Below are 23,527 nucleotides of genomic sequence, written 5' to 3'. Positions count from 1 at the left end.
CCAACTATGTATATAAGCATTTACTTGGCCGTCATTTAAACTCACAGAAAGCATTTAATTAACGGTCAAGGCAAATCTAAGGAACAAGAGTTTATTGAAATGGTGTCCATGGCTCAGAATGGCGAGTTATGAAATTCCCACTATGTTACAAAAAAAATAGGCTTATTCCCAAGTTGTGTGCATAGGATTGCAAGCAATGACTTGCTCAATGCTACAAAGGGATTTCAGCTGCTCTAGTGGCTAAGAGACTGAGAGGAAGTTAGGGGGCTACATCCTCCCCTTGCCATCATGAGATCATTAAATGGTCTTAGTCAAACCACTCATGTAATATGAGGGTGATAATAATACTGATAATGCCACAGGGTTGCCTTAAAGGTCGCTGTGAGATAATGTACGCAAAACACTCCATCTGAAAGTGCTGTTTAAGATGATAAATGTTATTACTTGAAAACGGCTTGCATTTAAAGAGAAGTGCTTTGTTCATCACCATAATACATTTGGGGAAAGGTCTGAGGGAGACCAGACCAGCTCTGTCTAGTCATTAAAGGTAAAGGTAAAGGACCCCTGACAGTTAAGTCCAGTCGTGGACGACTCTGGGGTTGCGGCGCTCATCTCGCTTTACAGGCCGAGGGAGCTGGTGTTTGTCCGCAGACAGTTTTTCCGGGTCATGTGGCCAGCATGACTAAGCCACTTCTGGCGAAACCAGAGCAGCACACGAAAACGCCGTTTACCTTCCCGCCGGACCGGTACCTATTTATCTACTTGCACTTTTTGGCATGCTTTCGAACTGCTAGGTAGGCAGGAGCAGGGACCAAGCAATGGGAGCCAACCCCGTCACAGGGATTTGAACCACCGTACTTCTGATGGGCAAGCCCAAGAGGCTCAGTGGTTTAGACCACAGCACCACAAGATGCCATAACACCCATGATTTTGGCATGTGTATACTTCATTTATTTATTATGCAGAAAGCAGAATGGCCGTAAACTATTAACCTTCAGGGCTTCTCTAATACAGTGGTACCTTGGTTCTGAAACTTAATCCGTTCCAGAAGTCTGTTCCAAAACCAAAGTGTTCCAAAACCAAGGTGTGCTTTCCCATAGAAAGTAATGCAAAACAGATTAATCTGTTCCAGACTTTAAAAAACGCCCCTGAAACAGCAATTTAACATGAATTTTACTATCTAACGAGACTATCGATCCATAAAATGAAAGCAATAATCAATGTACTGTACTATAAAATAAATAAAACAGCATTGTAGATGATAAAAATTAGAACTATTATTTTTTCTTACCTATACTGATGATAGTCATTGTTTGGGTGGGGTATCGATTTCCGCAGTCACATAATCAGTCAGTCAGTAGCTGAACTGGGATCCGCACAGTCACAAAAGCAAATTAACTGAAAAAGCCTCAGAACAAAAAACACAAAACAAATAGCAAAAACAAAAGCACCAAATATAAGCTCTAAATATCACCTTAGAACATTGCAATTGGAAACAGAAAGCTTGAATTACAATGGGGGGGGGGTGCAAATTAGCAGGAAACACAGGGGGGCTCAAAACGGGGGGCTCAAAACGGAGCACGTTTGGCTTCCGAAAAAAGTTAGAAAACCGGAACACCTACTTCTGGTTTTGCAGCATTCGGGTTCCAAGTTGTTCGTGAACTAAGCTGTTCAAAAACCGAGGTACCACTGTATCCTCAGGGTGTTGGAACCCCTAGGAATGGACGCTGATTGTGTTTGCTCACTTCCCCCCTGTTGTTTGTATGTAAACCTTTAACACTGCATAAATAAAAGGTTTGTAGTTCTTGTTACAGGAAGGTGGATCCCTCTCTCTTGTAGTGGGGTGAGGCAGGGGTTTCTCTGGTCTTCCTCCAACCCCCTCCATAGCCATTTCACGGGTTTAAAGGTCTCGATCTTGTTGACAGTCCTTGACCCTCTTCTGCTGAGATTTTAAAGCCAGTTAGAGCCAGTTGCCTGATATATGTGCACTTGCTTCTTGTGGAACTGTGTGGCATGAGGATGGCTGGCTGGTGGAGTTCCTCCCAAGTTGCATAAACTCATGAAGACTTTCGTTCCTTGCATTTGGAATCAGAAAAAGAAAGCCTGGGGAAGTATGTTCAATAGCAGAGTAGTTATAATTCCATCAGGGTAAAGGTCACCCTATTGCTGCTTATATAAAGCAGCTACTAAATTGTAATGCATATCACAATGACTGACCACACAACTGCTGAAAAAAATGACTCTTGGAGCATAACAACCCAGGTTAGGTGCATTTGAGGTTTTCCTTATTTTGACAAACTTAGGCCAATGAAAGCCAACCCCATAATACTTTTACTAGTTTCTAGAGTGCTGAGTTTGTGGCAAAAGACTAATTGCAGCCATAAAACCCTGCATCTTTCTTCTGCCTCTGTACTGCCCCTGTGTGGCCTCAGATAAATACTGCAGAAGCTGATAAGACTCTTCATTCGCCATACGGGTTGTTGTTTTTTGCTCTTCTCCTTTGTCAGATTCTGGATTTCTGCAAACACCACAGGATCATACCTATTATTATTAGTAGTATTCCTTCCCATTCACACCCTTTCCTTCCATCCTTGTGGAGAGAGCATATGCTGTCAGCCCCCATGAGGAGTCTTGAACTTCAAGAGCTAATTTCTCACTGGAGCAAAATGTGAATAGTTCTTTTCTTCTTTCTCTCTCACCTGCAGGATCTGGGAGACTCCACTCCTCCTGGCTGCCAAAGAGAACAATGTCCAGCTCATCAGGAAATTGATCTCGGATGGTTCCTGTGACGTTTTGCAAAGAGGTACTTATCCTAGGGGATGTGGGTGGCGCTGTGGGTTAAACCACAGAGGCTGGGGCTTGCCGATCAGAAGGTCGGCGGTTCGAATCCCCGCGACGGGGTGAGCTCCTGTTGCTCGGTCCCTGCTCCTGCCAACCTACCTAGCAGTTTGAAAGCACATTAAAGTGCAAGTAGATAAATAGGTACTGCTCCGGTGGGAAGGTAAACGGCGTTTCTGTGCGCTGCTCTGTTTGCAGAAGTGGCTTAGTCATGCTGGCCACATGACCCGCAAGCTGTATGCCGGCTCCCTTGGCCAATAAAGTGAGATGAGCGCCACAACCCCAGAGTCGGTCACGACTGGACCTAATGGTCAGGGGTCCCTTTATCTTTACCTTTGCTTATCCTAGACCCCTACCAATGAGAGCGGCGCATGGTCCACTGAAGAGCCACATTAAACTAAATTGCCTTGACCTATCATAGAATCAAATAATTTTAGAGTTGGAAGGGACCATGAGGGTCATCTAGTCCAAGCACCTGCAATGTTTTAGCTTTGGTTCTGTCCAATGGAATTGGTACTGCAGCCTAGTTTGTACTATCTAGGCTGGTGTCCTAAGGCGAGCCACTTCTCAAATACCCCATATCACTTGGGTACATTCCTTATCTTTATGTATAGTTACAAGCCATACTAGAGGGATAGGGGAAGCAGCCTCCCCTTTTTTGGTCACATGGCCACCACGTTCACAAAGTGAGGGTCAGAGAGTCTAATTTTCACAACAAAAGGGGACATATGTGCGGGGGGGGGGGGACTGAATCGCCCCTTGTTCCCTGCCTGTCACAAACGAGACGTAGCCAATGTGGTGCCCTCCAAATGATACTGGATTACAGCTCCAGAAAGCATGGCTAAAGGTCATGGATGATGGAAGTTGTAGTCCAAAAGGGCAAGGATGATGGAAGTTGTAGTCCAACAACATCTTGATGAACACCACATTGACTATCCCAGACTTACAGACACTCTTCTTTCTTCACACCTCTACCAGAGTTTGAGTTGGGAGGAAAGTGTCTGAAACAATGGAATTTGAGGAGGGGAGCATGTAACTTTGCTCGCTCACTCTCTCAACATGTCCCCTTTTCACTATAAAAATAGAACTTTTCATCCACCCACGGGCTTAAATGTGAACAAGTCAGGCACCTGGATGCATAGATGTCTAGCTCGGCCCCAAGTGCAGTTCAGTCTTAGGTGACCTTTGTGTTTCCCTCGTCCTGCGCAGGAGCGGTGGGCGAGACAGCCCTGCACATAGCTGCTCTCTACGATAACACGGAAGCTGCAGAGGTGCTCCTGGAGCTGGCTCCAGAACTGATTAATGAAAAGATGACGTCAGAACTCTATGAAGGTAATTGCTGTCAAAATGCAGATTGCAATTCGCATAGAAAAAGATGAGCAGTTATAATATTTGCAAACTCGTATCATAATGCGAAACGGATAACAACAGATAAAATGCATTTATGACAATGAGTGGAAGTTTGTCCTTTTGCTTTTGCAATAGCTGATAAAAGGTAGTGCAGAAGAAGTGCAGCGGAAATGGTTTTAGAGAGAGATGGAAATCCCAAATACAGGATTCAAAAGATGTGGGTCATTATTCTTCTCATTAAATGAATCCTCTGAAACGTGGGGTGGAATTCAGTGTTGTGCAGTTCCAATTGTTCTGTTTGTGAAAGCATTACAGCTCACCAGATCGAAGGATCTCCCTCTCTGCGCCACCCCATGTGTTGATCCAATGGGTTCTCTTAACTCCTCAAGCAAATTTGGGGGATTCAGGAGGGGGGGAAGCCCCCTTGCACAAATGCAATTCCTTTAGTAGGCGTCTGTTGATGGGGCTGGTTAGGTGAAACTTACCCATGTTGTTTTTCAACGGCTCCGAAAAACAAAATGTTGCTCTCAAGTCTGCTAGCATTTGGCAGAGTAACACTCCCAAAGGATCGGTGCAGAGGATGTCTTGGTGCGAGTCTTTAATGGAAGGTTTGCTTTGTTTGTTTAATGTGAATTGCAGGACAAACACCTCTCCACATTGCAGCGATCAATCAGAATATAAACCTCGTGAAATGTCTGGTCAAGAAAGGGGCTCACATCTCCACTCCTCGAGCTACAGGACTCTTCTTCAGGCGCAACCCCAAAAGCCTCTTCTACTTTGGTATGATTTGCATCGGCCGCTCCAGAGAACGGGATTGCTTCTGTTAGCTGGTAGAAATGTTGTGCCCCACAAGGTTTAGCAGAGCTTTCCAAATTCCATGTCTTGACACGTTCATGTGTTGCGCGAACACTCCCCACGCTCCTCCCAGGGCCGGAAACCTCTGGTTTGCTAGTAAAACAAGGATGGCCACTGAATCTCTCCTGGAAGAGTGTTCCACATTCAGACCAGCAGCACTGAATGTCCAACTCCTAGTGGAGATCAGTCGGGCTTCTGTAATGTGGGGGACAATTTGGTGCCTCTGTTCAAAACCAGCACCCCAAGCAAGTTCAGACAGCGGCTCTGCCCTTCACATCTAGAATTGCCATTTAGCAACAAGCAATATATTTCCTATGGGATGCAGGTGGCACTGTGGGTTAAACCATAGAGCCTAGGACTTGCTGATCAGAAGGTCAGCAGTTCACATCCCTGCAACGGGGTGAGCTCCCGTTGCTCGGTCCCTGCTCGTGCTAACCTAGCAGTTCGGAAGCATGTCAAAGTGCAAGTAGATAAATAGGTACCGCTCCAGCAGGAAGGTAAACGATGTTTCCATGCGCTGCTCTGGTTCGCCAGAAGCGGCTTAGTCATGCTGGTCACATGACCGGAAGCTGTACGCTGGCTCCCTTGGCCAATAAAGCAAGATGAGCGCCGCAACCCCAGAGTCGGTCACGACTGGACCTAATGGTCAGGGGTCCCTTTACCTTTACCTTTAATATATTTCCTAGTAATTTTGGGTGCGACATCTATGGCTGTAATAATGCCCAATTCATACAGACAAGTCACCAAGTGATAAGACAAAACACCCTTGACACCAGTTTCATTGAATAAGAAAGAAAGACAGACAGGCAGACAACACTATCCCAGACATAAAAACCAACTTGTTCTAGGCAAAATTCTCCTCCAGCCCCAATTACAAATGGCATGACTATCACAGCTTGATACCTCCCCCACCCACACTTCCAGTGATCTGCTTTGTTGAGATAAGGATTCCCCCCCTTCATGCTGCTAGATAGAACCATTACAGGTGCATGAATGTCCCACAGCAGGCACAATCTTAGAAGAAGCAGTCTCTGCATGAAAAAAGGAGGAATGTCTCTTCTAAGAAGGCAGCCATCACCTACAGCTTTTGTAACCACCTGTATCTTCTGTGTGATTAATCAGGGGGCACCTTATTAATGAATGAAAAAATAATTAGTCTAACCAGACTTTGCCAACTCGGTGCCTTCCAGATGTTTTGGACCACAACTCCCATCATCCCCAGCCATCAGGTGCTCCTGAGGATGATGGGAACTGTAGTCAAAACATCTGGAGGCCACCAGGTTGTCAAGCGCTGGTTCAACCAACGAGCCAGCCAAATGTTGTAGCCTTAATTACTAAACTTCAGAGAAATATCCCCTCCCCCTCCAAATGCTTGGGTCTTGTTTTAACCCTGTTTTGTCCCTTGTATTCCTCTTCAGGGGAGCATATTTTATCCTTTGCCGCCTGCACAGGAAATGAGGAAATTGTGAGCCTCTTGGTGGAAAATGGAGCCGATATAAGGGCACAAGATTCTCTAGGTAAGAGACCTGCAGTCAGAAGGAGAATTAACTACTTCTTTTTAGTAAAATGGGGCAAATATATTTTTTTGGGGTTGATCATGGTAGAAGCCAATGAGTTAAAATTTGAGGTGGAAGACATCTGCAAACGTACCCATAAGCTGGACAAATCACACCTCCACCATTCCTTGTCTAAGAAAGAGGGTTGTTATTAGATTAAGACATGCATTGCTATAATGATTGCATGCTTTTAACTGATTCATGGATCAGGAAATTATATTTACATACCTGCCCCTCAATACTAATTAGCCTTAAGCTGATTAAACAATCTATGACCTTTTAAACTGGGGTGGTGTTGTTTTCGTTTGTTACTATGTTCTATATTTTTGTGTTTTAATAATGTAAACCGCCCTGTGAGCTTTGGATGAAGGGCAGAATAGAAATGTAATTAAATAAATAAAATAAAGCAGCAGATCACAAAAGTGTTCATATACTGAGGGGTTGGTAATATTATATGTGTATATTTGCCCGATCAATGAACCAATTACACGTGTATGACAAATGACCAATAGCCCATTATTAGACAAAGGATGATACAGGTGAAATTTATCTTGTTTATGAAGTGGGTTTTTCTTTACAATTTTAATTCTAGTTTCTATTCTTTCTTAAAAAGGACATTTTTAATGCGTTGTTTTTCATTGCCTGTGACATACCACAGCTGAAATAGCCTCAAAAAAATGCCAGGTGGTGCTCAGCCACAATCTTTAAAATTGGCCTCATCAGTTTAAAAATGATTTAATCAAATACTTCCATTGGTTTAAATATACTGATCACATCTGAGCAGAGCTTTACCAAATAATCTGATATTCGCGCAGTAAGCATTACCACTCAACTGCTGTGTTTTGTAACTTCGGTTCCCTGAATATGGTTCTCTTATGCTGTTTCCATTTCAGGTAACACTGTTCTTCATATCCTGGTACTTCAACCCAACAGGACCTTTGCCTGCCAGATGTACAGTCTACTGCTTGCCTATGACAAACGAGAGGCTGGCCTGGGACCTTTCGACTTGATCCAAAACCACGAAGGCCTCACTCCATTCAAACTGGCTGGAGTCGAGGGCAACACTGTGGTGAGCACACAGTCCAACTAATCAACGTGGGAGACACCTTGAAGGGGGGAAAAGTTCTTTTAAAGCAATGGAATTTCAAACTTGTGGGCACATGTAGAAAAATTATTTGCACAACCAATAAATCCTAGTGATTTGTGGATCCCCTTTCCTATCTCACTCCAGTTTGCAAAACTGGATTGGTAAACAAGATCATTGCAAAACAACTATAGTGGTACCTCAGGTTACATACGCTTCAGGTTACAGACTCCGCTAACCCAGAAATAGTGCTTCAGGTTAAGAATTTTGCTTCAGAATGAGAACAGAAATCGTGCTTCGGCGGCGTGGCAGCAGCTGGAGGCCCCATTAGCTAAAGTGGTGCTTCAGGTTAAGAACAGTTTCAGGTTAAGAACAGACCTCCGGAACGAATTAAGTACTTAACCTGAGGAACCACTGTATTCTGAAATGTGTACACTAGATTAATTATGCACTGGGCTTGGCTTCCAGGTTTGCTCATGCCCAATTAGGTGAACAAGTACAAAAATTTCAAAGGTAGCTCTGTTTCATCAGTTCAAATATTGTTTCAGGAAGTGCAAATTAAGTAGGTTTTGGGGTCTATGAATTTTCACCCAAATAAGCTCTGCCCTCCAACCCAAACAGTCCAGCACCAAGTCTTGGATTTTCTGTAACCCTTGCTGTCTTTCTTCAGATGTTCCAGCACCTTATGCAGAAACGAAGGCATGTGATGTGGTCCTTTGGGCCCATTAACAACATTTTCTACGACTTAACGGAAATAGACTCCTGGAACGAAGACCAGCCTTTTCTAGAGCTTATTGTCTCAACCAAGAGAAGAGAGGTACTGTGGAGCTCAGATACTTTTTTTTTGGTCTTTATGGAAAAGAGGACTTGTGCTGGTATATTATGGGAGGAGCAATCTGAGCGGTCCTTATGCCAGCTGTTCGTACAATCCACAATGTTTAGGACTTCTTTGGCCAGCTGATGAAAGGAAGAAGGAGAAAAAGTGGTGGGATTCCAGAACAGGATTTGCATCACGGACTTCAACTTTGTGGGACAGAGTGAGAGAATGCAGCCTTGCACTGCAAATACACAAACTGTCCGTTGGAACATTGCTGAAGCTGCAGGTGACAGTGTAGCTTTCCAGGCTAAATGGCCTGTGCTCTTTTCTGTTTTCTCAGTGAAATTAATTAGGCTGTAATATGCACAATATTGGCTACCAAAGCATTGCAAGGTTTGAGCAGTTTGTATTGATGGAGATGTTCTTTTAACGTCCAGAAATACCAACTTGGGAAAGGACAGAATTATGCGTTACCGACATGCAGAGCTCTTTAATATATATATATATATTTCTGAATTTCAAAAGTTTACAAATTAATACATACAGTGGTACCTTGGTTCTCGAACTTAATCCGTTCTGGGAGTCCGTTTGACTCCCGAAACTGTTTGAAAACCAAGGCACAGCTACCGATTGGCTGCAGGAGCTTCCTGCACTCAATCGGAAGCCGTCTTCCAAAAAACATTTGCAAACAGGAACACTTCTGGGTTTGCAGCGTTCAGGAGCCAAGCTGTTCAGGAACCAAGGTACCACTGTACTTTCCAGATACACGTTCATTTCACATTCGACTTCCCCTCTACCCCCTCCATGGTTTCTAAAATTGCTGCATATTATTAATATTCTGTACCTTATCTTTTCCACACCATTCTCCAACAAGTATTCAACTGCAGCTCTTCATTCAAATCCTACCTGCATTTTTACATGTTCACAACAATTCTTTAAATATTCCTCAAAAGGTTTCCACTCCTCCTTAAAGTCTGCCTCTTCTTGATCTCTTAATTTCCAGAGTTAAATTTGCCAATTCGGCACAGCATGCAGAGCTCTTTTTCAAACAGATAGGCATGCGTCCTTGCTTTACGTTGCTTTCCCTCTCAGAACAGAATTCTAGAGATATCGTAGCAAAGTTCAGTGCTTTATTCAAGTCAAAAGAAAAATCTGTTTTGAAATGTCTCAAGTACCTCTAAGAATTACAGGAGTAGCCTCTGCACAGTAGCCTTCAGCCTGTAGCAAGCTGGCCCTGTGTCCCCTATTGTCTTCCAGCCTTCATTAGGAAGGGAAGGGAATGGCAGTTGTGTATTCTGGGGCTTTGCAATCTATCTCAAAGTGTAAGTTGCATTGTGGAATATTCTTAAAGATCCAAGAAGCTGCCTGAAATGCTTGCATTACTACCATATTTTTCACCCCATAGGACGCACCGGCCCATAGGACGTATCAAGTTTTTTGGGGGGGAAATAAAGAAAAAAAAATTATTTCCCCCCCCAGGCGCTTGTGGGGCCGGCAGCGGGGAGAAGCGTTCTTCTCCCCGCCGCCCGCCTGCCGACCAGGTCCGGGGACAGCGGGAAGACGCGCTGCGCCTCCCAGCTGTCCCCAGAGCTGGCTGGCAGCGGGGAGAAGCGCTGTACAGTAGAATATGGTAATTGCAGTGGATTCGGTGGGATAATGAAGCCTTAATGCACACACATCTAGCCTCATGAAACTTGGCCAAGTTAGCGTCATTGGTCCTTTATTTTCCTGTTTGTTTTCCTCCTCCCACTGCAAACTGCTTCTACCCCTCTGGCCTCCTAAGAACCCCACTACATACTGCAACCTTTGTTTTTCCCCAGGCTGCCCATCATTCAGTATAGTCTGTTGGGAAGCTGCAACAGGGCTAGGGTGGCTGCTAGGGCTAGACTGTCACTTTTCATATGACCCAGAATCTTCCCATGAGTAAAATTCAGAAGCAGAAGCACAGGTTTGGTCAGAGGCAGCGCCTTGGGTTTGGCCTCTGAGCCTGAAAACACAGTAATAACAAGGGCTCCTAAGCTGCAAAGCTATTGAGAATAGCCAGTTATTCTGAAGCCTTGGTCATTGATTTACTGAAAACCCCATTTGAAAAAAGTGTGTGTGTGTGTGTATACAGTGGTACCTCGCAAGACGAATGCCTCGGAAGACGAAAAACTCGCAAGACGAAAGAGTTTTTCGTTTTCTGAGTTGCTTTGCAAGACGGATTTCCCTATGGGCTTGCGCCTTTTTTTTTTTTAAACCGCCAGTGCATTCCTATGGGAAACTGTCAATACACAGTGGTGCTTCACAAGACGAAAAAACTCGCAGAACGAAAAAACTCGCAGAACGAATTAATTTCGTCTTGCGAGGCACCACTGTATATATAATAACCATTGCAAACTGCAACTGCTTAAGACTACAGCTCAGTGATACAGTACATGCTTTGTAGTCCAAATTTTCCAGGTTTAAACTCTGGCAATGCAGCTCTCTTGCCCCTGAAAAACAAATGGTTTGCCTGTTAAGACTTTGCAAACCCTGCTGTGAAAGTTCCATATGCTGCTTGGCAGTCTTCCCATTAAATTCTATGGCTTGTTTATTACATGGGAAATACTCCTCGCACAATAGGCCTGTTAAATGGCTTTGTGGCAGCAACTGTTATCAACCAGCTCGCCTGTATGATTTGGGACATTTGACGTCACCGTACCTTAGTTTCTTTTTTTGACCTCTTTGCACTATCATAAACATGAAATGGCACTATGGAACGTGGCTGGAAGCACATTCACATATGCAGCCTTGGTCTTTGACTACACCCAACACTGCAGCACGCCACTCTGGCTTGCACAATGTCGTCCTTCTTTCCCTTTCTTTTTCATTATAGGTTTGTTTCAGATCTCCTATGCATTTAGAGCTATAACCAGCCCTAGAGAGTACCATATTTTTTGCTCTATAAGACTCACTTTTTCCCTCCTAAAAAGTAAGGGGAAATGTGTGTGCATCTTATGGAGCGAATGCAGGCTGCGCAGCTATCCCAGAAGCCAGAACAGCAAGAGGGATCGCTGCTTTTGCTGCGCAGGAATCCCTCTTGTTGTTCTGGCTTCTGAGATTCAGAATTTTTTTTTCTTGTTTTCCTCCTCCAAAAACTAGGTGCGTCTTATGGTCTGGTGCGTTTTATACAGCAAAAAATACAGTAATTAACGCCCCCATGCACCCTCTGCTGCTTCATACTTTATTTATAGGATTTGCCTCTGAGCATAAATTACAAATCCTAGATACCACCCATGGGTAAGCGTCGGCCTGTACTGTATACACATCAGCACAATTTCATGTTTTAACAGTAAACTGGAGTCCCTGCCACATGATTTTGGACTTTGTTTCCCTGTTTAATCCCTGGAAACGGTATAAATCCAGATTAAATGGTGGAAATGATATGGCATGGCATATTGATAAGGATGATGTCCTGTGGAAGCTACACAAAACATGTACGGTATCCACCAACAAAGGGATGCTGAGCTTGTGCATAGGATATGACCAGTTGGACCGATGGTTTTGCACAAAACGTGCTTGGATTAGCAACACTTAGCAGTCAACTGCCATGTGGAAGTGCCTGTTTCCACCATCCCTCTCTCCCATCTGCCTGCCCCTGTCCTAGGTTGCCTCTCTTTTATTAAATTAATTTCTCATGGCAAGGTAGCAGATCTCTTGCAAGCACCAGCACATAACGAAGGTATTATCTGGCATCCCCATTGAAGTATGTGTCGTACAGCTCTTTGGGCCTATCTATTAATGACATCAGTTGCTAGCAGAAGTCACGAGGCGCTATAATCCCATTTTCCACATTGTTCTGTAAACATTTTCCACTTTCCCTCCCCTGTTCTACCTTTTTGGCACCTATATTATTGTAAATCTTGGGTGGCGGTTTCAGATAAGCAAAGTTGCATTTATGCTGGCTGTTAAAACTCCAATAAAAAAAGATTGCCTTCGCAGCCTGGTGAGCAAACTTCCCCACCTCTGTGTTCCATCCTCCCTTTTATTGCAAACTTTATGCGCCTTCTGTTCACAGCAACATGTTTGCCATTGAAGGCCTATTTTCCCTGGATGAGAAACCTGTGGCCTTCCAGATGTTGTTGCGTCCAAGCTCCCTTCGACCCCAGCCAGCAATTCTAATGCTTAGGGATAGTGGGATTTGGAGGCTAGCAACATCCAGAGGACCACAGGCTCCCTAGCCCTGACCTATGACCCGTTAACTCTCCCCCACCTTTTTAAAAATCCCTTGCCACTCTTGTTCACTTTCTTGGCCCACCAGGAAATGTCGTAATATGTCTACTCAGGGTTCCTTTCAGCAGGGAATGGTGACTTAAGATATAAAGCTAAATCCTTCAAAGAAGAGGCAGAATTTGAGTGTTGCGAAGGGCAAAGAATAACGCAATCTAGGTGTTGTGGCAGAGAGCTTCCCCTTTAAGCAGAAAAAGGCAGAGCTCTTCATATCCGCACCCCCCACCTCTACCTACAGCCATCTAATCTGCTCTCTGTTGCACCAGGACATATACACACAACCACTCAAGACTAGGGATGGAATGAACTGTCCATTTAAATTTTCCTGGTTTCTCATTTGCCCAAGCTAAACTTCAGTTTTCTTATGTTTTGCAGCAGTTTGAAAATCATCAGCGTTTTAGGGTGAATTTCTCCTAATAAACGCATTTCTATATGCAGTTTTGACTTGTGTACACCTTTTTGCAAGCTATTTCCCCTGAGTGAATGCATTTTTTGTATGTTAACTTCCACTAGCGTCTTAATTTTTTTAATGTCCCCCTGATGCATGCATTTTTGTAAACAACTCTCAGTTGGAGAACTCCATCACAAAATTCAGATCAGTGTGGAATTTCAAAGACTGTTTGTACGTTGTTTGAGAAAGTACAGATCTGAGAGATTCAGCTTTAAATGTGAACTGAATCATATTTCTCCTCCATCCCTGTTCACAACAGATAAGCAGTCCAACCCTTTTGTTCATGCTTTGGAAAGCAGCCCTGCCAAATGTTTGCAGAGAACTGCACTCCTTCTCCTCTAAGAATTCGCCCTCAATTGGGATGGAAAGGAGAGAGAGAGAAGGAGAGAGACAGCTTTGTGGAGATACATTTTTTGTAGAAATGTGTTTCTTCCATCCTCCCTTCAAACTGTGTCCCAGTAAGAAATGTCTTTTGGAGCTAAACTCAATCTCTGCTTCTTCCCAACAGGCTCGTCGCATCCTAGACATCACTCCAGTTAAGGAGCTTGTGAGTCTGAAGTGGAACACTTACGGGCGCCCATACTTCTGCTTCCTGGCATTATTTTATGTCCTGTACATTATCTGCTTCACCATGTCCTGCATTTACAGACCTCTGAAATCACGGCCAGAAAATCAAACAGATGAGCGGGACATGACCATTGCCGTGCAGAAAACGCTGCAGGTATGTATGTATGTGGTTCCCCCTGTTAAAATTCAATTATTTTTGTTAATAGCCTCTTATATAAATAAACAGGCCTGTTCTATTGGTCCACGTTTCTCAGTGAATCCATGCATGGTGCAAAAAGAGGCAGGAACAAATAGTAAAACCCTAAAAGAATTAAAAGGGCTTTATACCATTTAAGATTGCAGGTGAGGAAAGCCGTATCTCACTTTTGAAAACATCCATACTTAAAATAAAGGGGCGCGGGTGGCGCTGTGGTCTAAACCACTGAGCCTAGGACTTGCCGATCGGAAGGTTGGCGGTTCAAATCCCCGCGACGCGGTGAGCTCCCGTTGCTGTGTCCCAGCTCCTGCCAAGCTAGCGGTTCGGAAGCACGTCAAAGTGCAAGTAGATAAATAGGTACCACTCCAGCAGGAAGGTAAATGGCATTTCCATGTGCTGCTCTGATTTCACCAGAAGTGGCTTAGTCATGCTGGCCACATAACCCGGAAAAACTGTCTGCAGACAAACGTCAAGCACTGCAACCCCAGAGACATTCGCAAGTGGACGTAACTGTCAGGGGTCCTTTACCTTTTAATTCTTAAAATAACTACCATAGCAGAGACACAGCTAGGCTGGAACCTTTCTCCCTGAAGTTCCACATTTTGAAAAATTGCATCTCCCCACCTGGAGCCTGAAATGGCAGCAATCCACTCTTCCATCTCAGGAAGTTTATTGCCTTGTCTTGCATCTATCGCCATAGGAAGAATTTGGAGATGGCAAAGAGATAATCCCGGAAACCCGGGTGCATTCCAACTATGTATTTATCCATGTGACAGTTTATTGGCTGTGGTCTTTTTCAAGTTATTAATTGTGCCTGCAAAGTGCAAAGTAAACAACGTTTATGAACTTTCAAAGCTGAAACAAGAACAGAAAGAAAACAGAAGAATATGAATACAAAGCAATGTAAAAAACAAAACCCTATTTTTTTTAAGATGCCTAGAAGCAATGGGGGGAAATCAAGGGTTGAGCCTTTCCAAGTTCAATGTGTCACTTTTTCAGGGCTTTCTCGTCTCCTTATTCGTTCACTAACCAGTTGTCCTTTCTTCTCTGTTTTTAGGAGTCCTATCAGACATATGAAGATCATCTCAGGCTGGTGGGGGAGCTGATCACTGTGATAGGAGCCATGGCAATTTTGCTCCTCGAGGTGAGGAAAACCAGCAACAGCTATTGTTCAAACGAAACCAAAACCAGTCCAGGAGCTCCCTCTTCCATTTGGGTCGGCACTGAACTGTTGTACTTCAATAGAGCATATCTAGATTACAAAATTTTGAAACCAGTTCAGTTGTCAACACTTCCTCCAGAAAACCATGGGCCCTGTAGTTTGGCCCAAGCACTTCCAACTGCTAGCAAACAACAGTGCAAACTATACATGACTTGATTACTATAATCAGCAGCTACCTATCTTGCAGACTGAAAGAAGGCAATCCAACTTCTTGTTGATTTTATGCACTGAGTCACATATAGTTTGTGGTATTTATGCCGCCTGTTTGGAAGTGTTTGGCCAATATACCCCAAATTTCTAGAGTAGATTCTACCTTGCCACTGCTATCCATGTGATCTTTGCTTGACTTTATTCAATAGACTCGGGGAAGCTTATATTTTAAAATTACTTATTTTGGGGATCATATCACTTCCACAACAGATCTTAATCTCCTCCCTAACACACTTTGACCCTTAAACTGGTACCTAGGATACGAAAAAGCCCAAGGTGGTGTTGTTGTTATATACCACCATTTACCAAAAGATCCCAGGACGTTGTACAACATTAAGAACACATTTTATGGAGCATAATAATAATTACATAATATAAAGCATAATAATAGGCAGCATAATAAAAAAGTAATCATAAGGAGGATAGGCTGCTGGGCTGGACCAGATGGCTATGAGGGCACAAGTAGCTCCAGCTCTGGGTGAAAAACAGCTGTTCCTTTCTAACTGGTGCAATTGTTCCAGATTCCAGATATTCTAAGAGTTGGAGCCACTAAGTATTTTGGACGAACCATCCTGGGAGGACCTTTCCACATCATCATGTGAGTCTCTACATCTCCAAAACTCATTAAAAACCCTCCTTTACTAACCTGCTCTCTGTCTCTTGTTCCCCATCATCCCACCCCTTTTATGGGCTTCTTCTATCCCAGATCTCTTTCTTTGGAAACCTCTCTGAGAGTCGCAACTAATATTTTCTGCTTGAAGTCAAAATGTGAGTGAATTAGTCAGTTTTATTCCTCAGCTGGTAGTTCTGAGGAATTTTGAGAGCATCTAGTGAGAAGCTAGTGAGGATGCAGCGATAGCCTCTAGGTTGTTCCCTGGGTTTTTCCTAGAGTAAAATCTACCTCCATTCTTTCCCCTCTATCTTTTCACGCTAGATCCCTCCCAAGCAGACGAAGGCTGCGTCAAGGGGCGAACTCCTCCTCTGGGCCTGTCTGACCCATTGCTCAGCCATGTGCTGCATTCTTCTTGATCAAGATGTCAGAGGGCGAGACTACCCCGCAGGACTGGGAGTGTCCTGCCACTGTGTAGCAGGGCCAACCCCTGATTCCTCTCTGTCTGAGTCTGCGCTCACATTGTGACTCTCAGCTTCTAAGCCTTTCCTGGAAGGCTCTCCTTCTCCTGCCCCCTCTTGATTGCTCAATCCCCTGCTTCTAGCACCTCCCAGCTTGTCCCTTCTACAGACTGCTCTTCAGTGTTCCACCACCAGGATCTGGGATCTAAGTTGTCTTCTTCTGTGCCCTCCTTGGGGAGCTCTTGGGTGGACAGCTCCAAGCTTTCTCATCCAGCCAATCCCTGACAGTGGGATAACCGCCTGTAGGTGTCCACATTCCTGACCGTACCATTTCCTTCGCAGCATCCTGTATGCATGTTTGATCCTGGTGACCATGGTAATGCGACTCACAAGCACCGATGGAGAGGTGGTACCCATGTCCTGTGCCTTGGTTCTGGGCTGGTGCAACATCATGTATTTTGCTCGAGGGTTTCAGATGCTTGGCCCCTTCACAATTATGATACAGAAGGTGAGGAATGCCACCGACCTTGTTGCAAATTCAGATACATCAATTCAAGATTCTGTCTCCTATTTGCCTCCTATCTAAACTTCCTTCCAGAAGAATCTGTTGTGTAGAAAGGGCTAAAATGGCTGGCCATGGCAGGAATAGACTCCAAAAGCAGGAGTAAAATGCCTTAAATGCCAACAGGTTTTTTCCAAAGCGTCCTAAGAATTGCCATGCTGAATCAGACTAATGGCGTATCTGTTCCAGCAATCTGGAGCTGGCAATTTGAGGGTAGCTACAGCCTGCGAAGGGACGTGGGTGGCGCTGTGGGTTAAACCACTGAGCCTAGGGTTTGCCGATCAGAAGGTCGGCGGTTCGAATCCCCATGATGGGGTGAGCTCCGGTTGCTTGGTCCCTGCTCCTGCCAACCTAGCAGTTCGAAAACACGTCAAAGTGCAAGTAGATAAATAGGTACCGCTCCGGCGGGAACGTAAACGGTGTTTCCATGCGCTGCTCTGGTTCGCCAGAAGCGGCTTAGTCATGCCGGCCACATGACCCTGAACTGTACGCCGGCTCCCTCAGCCAATAAAGCGAGATGAGCACCGCAGCCCCAGAGTCGGCCACGACTGAACCTAATGGTCAGGGGTCCTTTTACCTTTACCTTATAGCCTGCGAACCTACCTAGTCTTCCTTTAAATGTCCAGACTAGATATTTATTGGGTGGGAAATAACTGTACTGTGGACAGCTTGGATTTCACAACATCTCATTTCTCTCCTTCCTTCAGATGATCTTTGGAGATCTTATACGCTTCTGTGGCCTAATGGCGGTTGTGATACTTGGCTTTGCATCAGGTGAGACAGAAACAGATGGGTGCGTTGAGTGGCCGTGGGATTCATATCAGTTTTTACAAGGCAAGAACGGAGCTCAGAGGAACTGAGCTTCCAATGATAGGGTTCCTGAAGGAAGAGGGACAGAGGCAGTGCTAGATTAAGAAGAAGAGATCTGCAGGAAGGATGTAGTGGTGGATGCAGAGAACTGAGTGGAAGGAGTATGGAACTGAGCAAAGACCAAAGGAGGGGGGGAAAGAGCTGGAGTGGAGCCTCACCCTGAGAGAGCAGGGAACTGGCATGGAGTCAACAGGCAAGGAAGCTAGGAAAGAGAAGCAAAAGACATGGTGTTAATGTGCCTTCGATAGTGTAGGTTCAGTGACAGTAGATGCAGCCCATAAACTGGAAAGTACACAATTCTGGAAAGTGCTGGTTTTGACCCATAAAGCCTTAAACGGCTCAGAACCACAATACATCAAGGACCACCTCTCTCCGTATGGACCTGCCCAGACCCTGAGCTCATCCCCTGAGGCCCTTATTCGTGTGCCTCCTCCATGAGAAGTTAGGAGGGTGCAAGCACAAGAAAGGGCCTTTTTTGCAGTGGCTCCCCATTTGCCGAATGCTCTCCCCAGAGAGGTTCAACAGGTGCCAGGCGAAAAAACATTCCTCTTTAACCAGGCCTTTGGCTGGTTTACATCCAATGCCCTTTTAAAGCGTGTTGTGGAAGGGGGGATTACTGGGCTGTCTTTCTCTTTGTTTTTATTACCGTGTTTTTCGCTCTATAAGACGCACCAGACAATAAGACGCACCTAGTTTTTGGAGGAGGAAAACAAGAAAAAAAATATTCTGAATCTCAGAAGCCAGAACAGCAAGAGGGATCGATGTGCAGTGAAAGCAGCAATCCCTCTTGCTGTTCTGGCTGTTCTGGCTTCTGGGATAGCTGCGCATAAGATATTCACGCCATAAGACGCACACGCATTTCCCCTTACTTTTTAGGAGGGAAAAAGTGAGTCTTATAGAGCAAAAAATACAGTATGTATTTTCTGTTTTTTGTATTGTGATTTTACGTTGTGAACTGCTCTGAGATCTATGGGTATAGGGCAGTTGTTAATTATTATTATTATTATTATTATTATTATTATTATTATTATTATTACTGCTATTGTTACTAATATTGTTATTATTAATAGAATGCACCCTGTGCCCTTTCCCTTGACATCTTCTGTAGTTGACCAGCCCTCTTTGTGTCCTTCCTTCCTTTCTTCCTTCCGCCACCAGCCTTTTACATCATCTTCCAGACAGAGGACCCTAATGGCGTGGGCCATTTCTACAACTACCCCATGTCTCTCTTCAGCACCTTCGAACTGTTCCTGACCATCATTGACGGACCTGCCAACTACGAAGTGGACCTACCTTTCATGTTCAGCGTGGTGTACTTTGCTTTTGCGATCATTGCCACTCTGCTCATGCTGAACTTGCTTATTGCCATGATGGGCGACACCCACTGGCGGGTGGCCAGCGAACGGGATGAGCTTTGGAGAGCACAGGTGAGAACATAATGTGAGCATGGCAGAGATTCTAGTGGCACGAAAATGAGAAGTGCCACAAAGGCCACCTCTGCTTGCTTAGCACATGTGCAAATTTACACTGGTTTCAGTTTGGTTTGAGTTCCATGGCTCCCAGGCAAGGAACTCTGGGAATTCTGGTCCTGTAGACAGCCTGGGGATTTCTGAACAAGAATTCTCAGCACTTCAGTCTGCACTTGGTCAAGTTATTTGAGGAAGGCCACAATCAGGAGAGCCAACTTGCCCTGCTATTGAAGGGGGCCGATGTCTGACATCATGCACCACATCTTGTGACACACCGACGTGGCACATCATGCCACCGCTCAACATTGAGGGGGCCCAGCCCCCTCCTTAAGAATTTAAGGGGGAGGCAAAGTGCTTCACAGCCTCTTGGCTGGCACACCTGGCCGTAGTCATGAAACTGGCTTCCTGTAGATTGAGTGTGTAAAAATGGTAGCTATTGATAGTGTCTGCTGCTGCTTCTCTAGCTACGATCTAGATGTTACCTTATAGCCTTATATTACCTCAAATATCACTTCATTAATATATATTTTTTAAAGTAGTTGTTCTCCATTATTAATCTGAATTGCATCCAGTAAAGTTTAAAATTCAGATAATCTGAAACAGATTGGTTTCTGAATACGAACCTGTCAAGTCGAAGGATTGCCCCTTGACCTTCTGTTCTTCTTCAGGTTGTTGCCACTACAGTCATGCTTGAGCGGAAACTGCCACGATGCCTCTGGCCTCGCTCTGGCATCTGTGGGCGAGAGTATGGACTAGGGGACAGGTGGTTCCTCAGGTAAGTCCCTTTTGTCTAGTGCTGTATTTGCATGCAGGAATGAATGAGTTTGATGGCGCAGCAATTGCAGCTGTCTCTCTGTTTGTCATCTGTCTATATCTATCTATCATCTATATATCATCTATCTATCATCTATTTATCATCTGTCCGTCCATCCGTCTGTCTGTCTGCCTGCCTGCCTGTCTATGCATCTGTCTGTCTATCAGCTATCTATCTATCTATCTATCTATCTATCTATCTATCTATCTATCTATCATCTATCTATATTTGTCTTCTATCTAATGGCAACATAGGAAGCAGCTAAGTCAGACCATTAAGTGACTTGCAGCTCTGTTGGTTAGAGCTTGCTGCTTATAACACCAAGCTTGCCTTATTGGTAGTAGAAGTTGGAGAAAAGTCCTTCACCTCATTGTTTCTAATCCACGCAGGGTGGAAGAGCGTTTGGATGCCAGCAAGCAGAAGATGCTCCGCTATGCAGAGGCCTTTAAGGGCCAAGACAAAGAGGATGTGGACAAGTTATCCGGGAAGCTAGAGCTGGACGATCCTTTCTGGAAGGAACCATCTCCAACCGTCTCACGGAGCACAACCCAGAGTAGTTTCCACCGCGGTTGGCAAATCCTGCGGAACAACACCTTCAGCCACCTACGCGGGGAAGTGAACCACGCCTTGGAAGAAGAGGTCTACCATGTCTGAGATGGTGCTTCGCTGACTCTGCACTCTACTGGTGCTTTGCAATGCATCGTTAATTTCTCAAGGTGCTGGAGGGATCTTGCGGCAGCTTTATCAGCTGGCGTTTGTAAGAACATAAGAAGAGTCTCCTGGTTCAGGCCAAAGGCCCATCTTGTCCAGCATCCTATTCTCACAGTGGGAGAACAGTTCTGTTCCCACAGATTCCTGCTGGAAGTCTGCAAGCAGGAGCTGAGCGCAACGGCACCCAGTTCTTGCGATCTTGTGGCAGCATCCCATGAATTCATCGCATCCCTCTCAAGTGCGCTGCCTCTGCACTTCAGTGCAACAGACCCGAGGCACCCTTGGGATGTGTATCTCCTCCCTGCAGAAATTATTCTAAGGACAGCACCAGAGTTTTACCTGCATCAAAGGGGTTTTCATTGGGAATTCAGTTACGACCCGATCAGTAGTTCCTATCTCTCAGCATGTTCCCGGGCAACATTCCACAAAAGCTTCCCTATTCTCTGAAGAGTCAGCACTATGGACATTTTAAATCTAATATGAAGGGGGGGGGCGGACATTATTTAAACTCAGGGAGCTGGCTAAATCTGACACAGCAACTGAGCAGACTGTCAACAGACAGCTAGCCAGCATTCCAGGGATCCTTAAAGAGTACGGACATCATCTCAACTAAGTACATTTCCACTTCTACAGAGTGGGTTCTGCTTTTTGAGTATGGGAAGCTAGTGCACTTTAAGCCAAATGTGTGACGCTGGATTTTATCCCAGGTCGAACTTTTCTAGGGCCATGTCATTGGACTCCTCTGTTCTTGAAAAAGCAGGATTAAGGCCATTTTTCCTTGGCTGAATTGACCTCTGCTAATATTCGCTATTGCAGGGTGGGATGGGGGTTAGGGGAAGAGGTTTATGAACTCATTTGTGTTCGCGTACATCTGCCACTACTTCTCCTTGCGCAAGGAGACCAAGGCCTGCCGTGTCCATCTTACCAGCTGTTGCAAGTTCCTGTGCGCATAGTTTGTGGGGAAGTGCCGTCTTGCTGCTCACGGTGCCTGATTATGAGGGGAGAGCAAATGTGAGGCAGGATCTGGGTGTACAGATTGAAATCCAGACGACACAGCGGATGCTGGTGAATATAGGTGCATAAAGCTCTTGGACCCTTCTGAGAACTGTTACCCCCAAATTCTGCTTAAAGTAGATCTGGAGTTCAAATAAAATAGCCAAGCTAGCTCAATTTTTTATTATGAGTTTTGCACATCCATCAGTGGCTCCTTGCCTTTGCTTTACAGTCAGGTGAACTTGAGAAGTTCCTGCTCAGGAAGAAGAAGGGGAAAAACACACCTGCAGAGTCAAACTTAGTGAAACATTTCAGGGGGGCTTTCATGCTTCCGGGACTTTGAACTTGAGATGGCCTTTCATGAAGGATACAACTTAGAAGAGAGACTCTTCTTTCCACAAGAACGACAAGAGTGAGACTGGTGCTTCTACAGTCTCCCTCCAACTTTATCATCACTTTGAATTTCATTACAGAAGGAAAACAAGAACCGGTCATTACTTAAAGTGAAGGAGTGACTTAAGATTGCTGCCTCTCCAACTGCAGAACTCAGTGGAAAGTTACCCACATTCCTCTGTAGCAAGAGCAGGGAGGAGAGATCTCGGCTAGCCAAAGGAAATGTACTTGCACAGAATATTTTTGAGGCACCTTGACTGCTAAAAACGCTTTGTACTGTGACAGTTCCTATCATGGAATTAGTTTGGGCTGTGGCTTCAATCAGGGTTTCTGAGGGTTTGGGTGTCGTCGTCCCCATTTTCATTCCTAACTTGAATTCCATTTTCTATCCATATTTTCCCTCAACTGGGCAGATCCCAAACTGTGTTCCAGGATTATTTTTATTTTCTTGACTGAGAAGCTCAGTAATGGTGTAGAAGCATCCCTGAAAAACGCCTTGTCCATCACTACCAGTCTTCTCCAGCTTTGTCCAGTGCAGTGGGGGCTGATTCTACAGTTTATGCAGGGCCTAATAGGCTTGGCCATTTCGCACCTTGAATGGAGTGCAGATCTTGAAGATGCCACGCAAGCCTTAAGTTATGCCACTGACATTTGGGAGGAAGGCAGGATTGAGGAAGGGCCGTAGCACACACATTGCATGCCAAAGGGTCCCGGTTCAATCCCTGACACCTCCAGGTATGTCTGGGAACATCCCCTGTCTAAAACCTTGAAGAGTCGCTGCCAGTTAGTGCATGCACTATTGTGCTAGATGGGCCAATGTCCCGATTCTCTGTAGGGTAAGGTGAGCAAACCTTCATTCATTTGCTATCAATAAGCAAATTAGCTTTGGGTGGTCTTGCTCACATTTCCATTTTCAGAAGTTGCTCCTTAACATTTTGGGAGTTTGCACTATGCGAAAATGAGAAGTGTGATTTGCACATAGGTAAAAGCATTTCCGTGCACTGCTCTGGCTTTGCCAGAAGCATATTAGTCATGCTGGCCACATGACCCGGAAGACCCGGAAAAACTGTCTGCGGACAAACGCCGGCTCCCTTGGCCAGTAATGCGAGATGAGCGCCGCAACCCCAGAGTCGTTCGCGACTAGACTTAATTGTCAGGGCTCCCTTTACCTTTATCTTAAAAGCTGCAGAACTTATGGTGGTAATGGGTTGTGAATTGTTGGCGGTAACTTATGTTTTAATACTTGG

General features: G+C 44.9%; 1 protein-coding gene across 1 annotated transcript in view; it reads left to right on the top strand.

Moving 5' to 3' along the window:
* LOC310667441 (transient receptor potential cation channel subfamily V member 6-like) overlaps positions 1-23,297 on the top strand; it is a 34,988-nt gene extending 11,691 nt beyond the window's left edge. The window contains exons 2-15 of the mRNA XM_083419851.1: positions 2,706-2,803; positions 4,048-4,170; positions 4,828-4,968; positions 6,462-6,560; positions 7,493-7,668; positions 8,354-8,500; positions 13,711-13,923; positions 15,023-15,109; positions 15,919-15,995; positions 16,811-16,976; positions 17,738-17,804; positions 19,059-19,327; positions 20,038-20,144; positions 20,573-23,297. Of these exons, the coding sequence (XP_083275977.1) occupies positions 2,706-2,803; positions 4,048-4,170; positions 4,828-4,968; positions 6,462-6,560; positions 7,493-7,668; positions 8,354-8,500; positions 13,711-13,923; positions 15,023-15,109; positions 15,919-15,995; positions 16,811-16,976; positions 17,738-17,804; positions 19,059-19,327; positions 20,038-20,144; positions 20,573-20,837 (2,035 nt within the window). The 3' untranslated portion in view covers positions 20,838-23,297. The remainder of the gene's footprint in view (positions 1-2,705; positions 2,804-4,047; positions 4,171-4,827; positions 4,969-6,461; positions 6,561-7,492; positions 7,669-8,353; positions 8,501-13,710; positions 13,924-15,022; positions 15,110-15,918; positions 15,996-16,810; positions 16,977-17,737; positions 17,805-19,058; positions 19,328-20,037; positions 20,145-20,572) is intronic.
* Positions 23,298-23,527: the final 230 nt, after the last annotated feature.

This window comes from Podarcis tiliguerta, assembly GCF_965153285.1.
Source record: "Podarcis tiliguerta genome assembly, chromosome: 17".
Classification (NCBI taxonomy): domain Eukaryota; kingdom Metazoa; phylum Chordata; class Lepidosauria; order Squamata; family Lacertidae; genus Podarcis; species Podarcis tiliguerta.
This window is presented reverse-complemented; position numbering and strand designations above follow the sequence as displayed.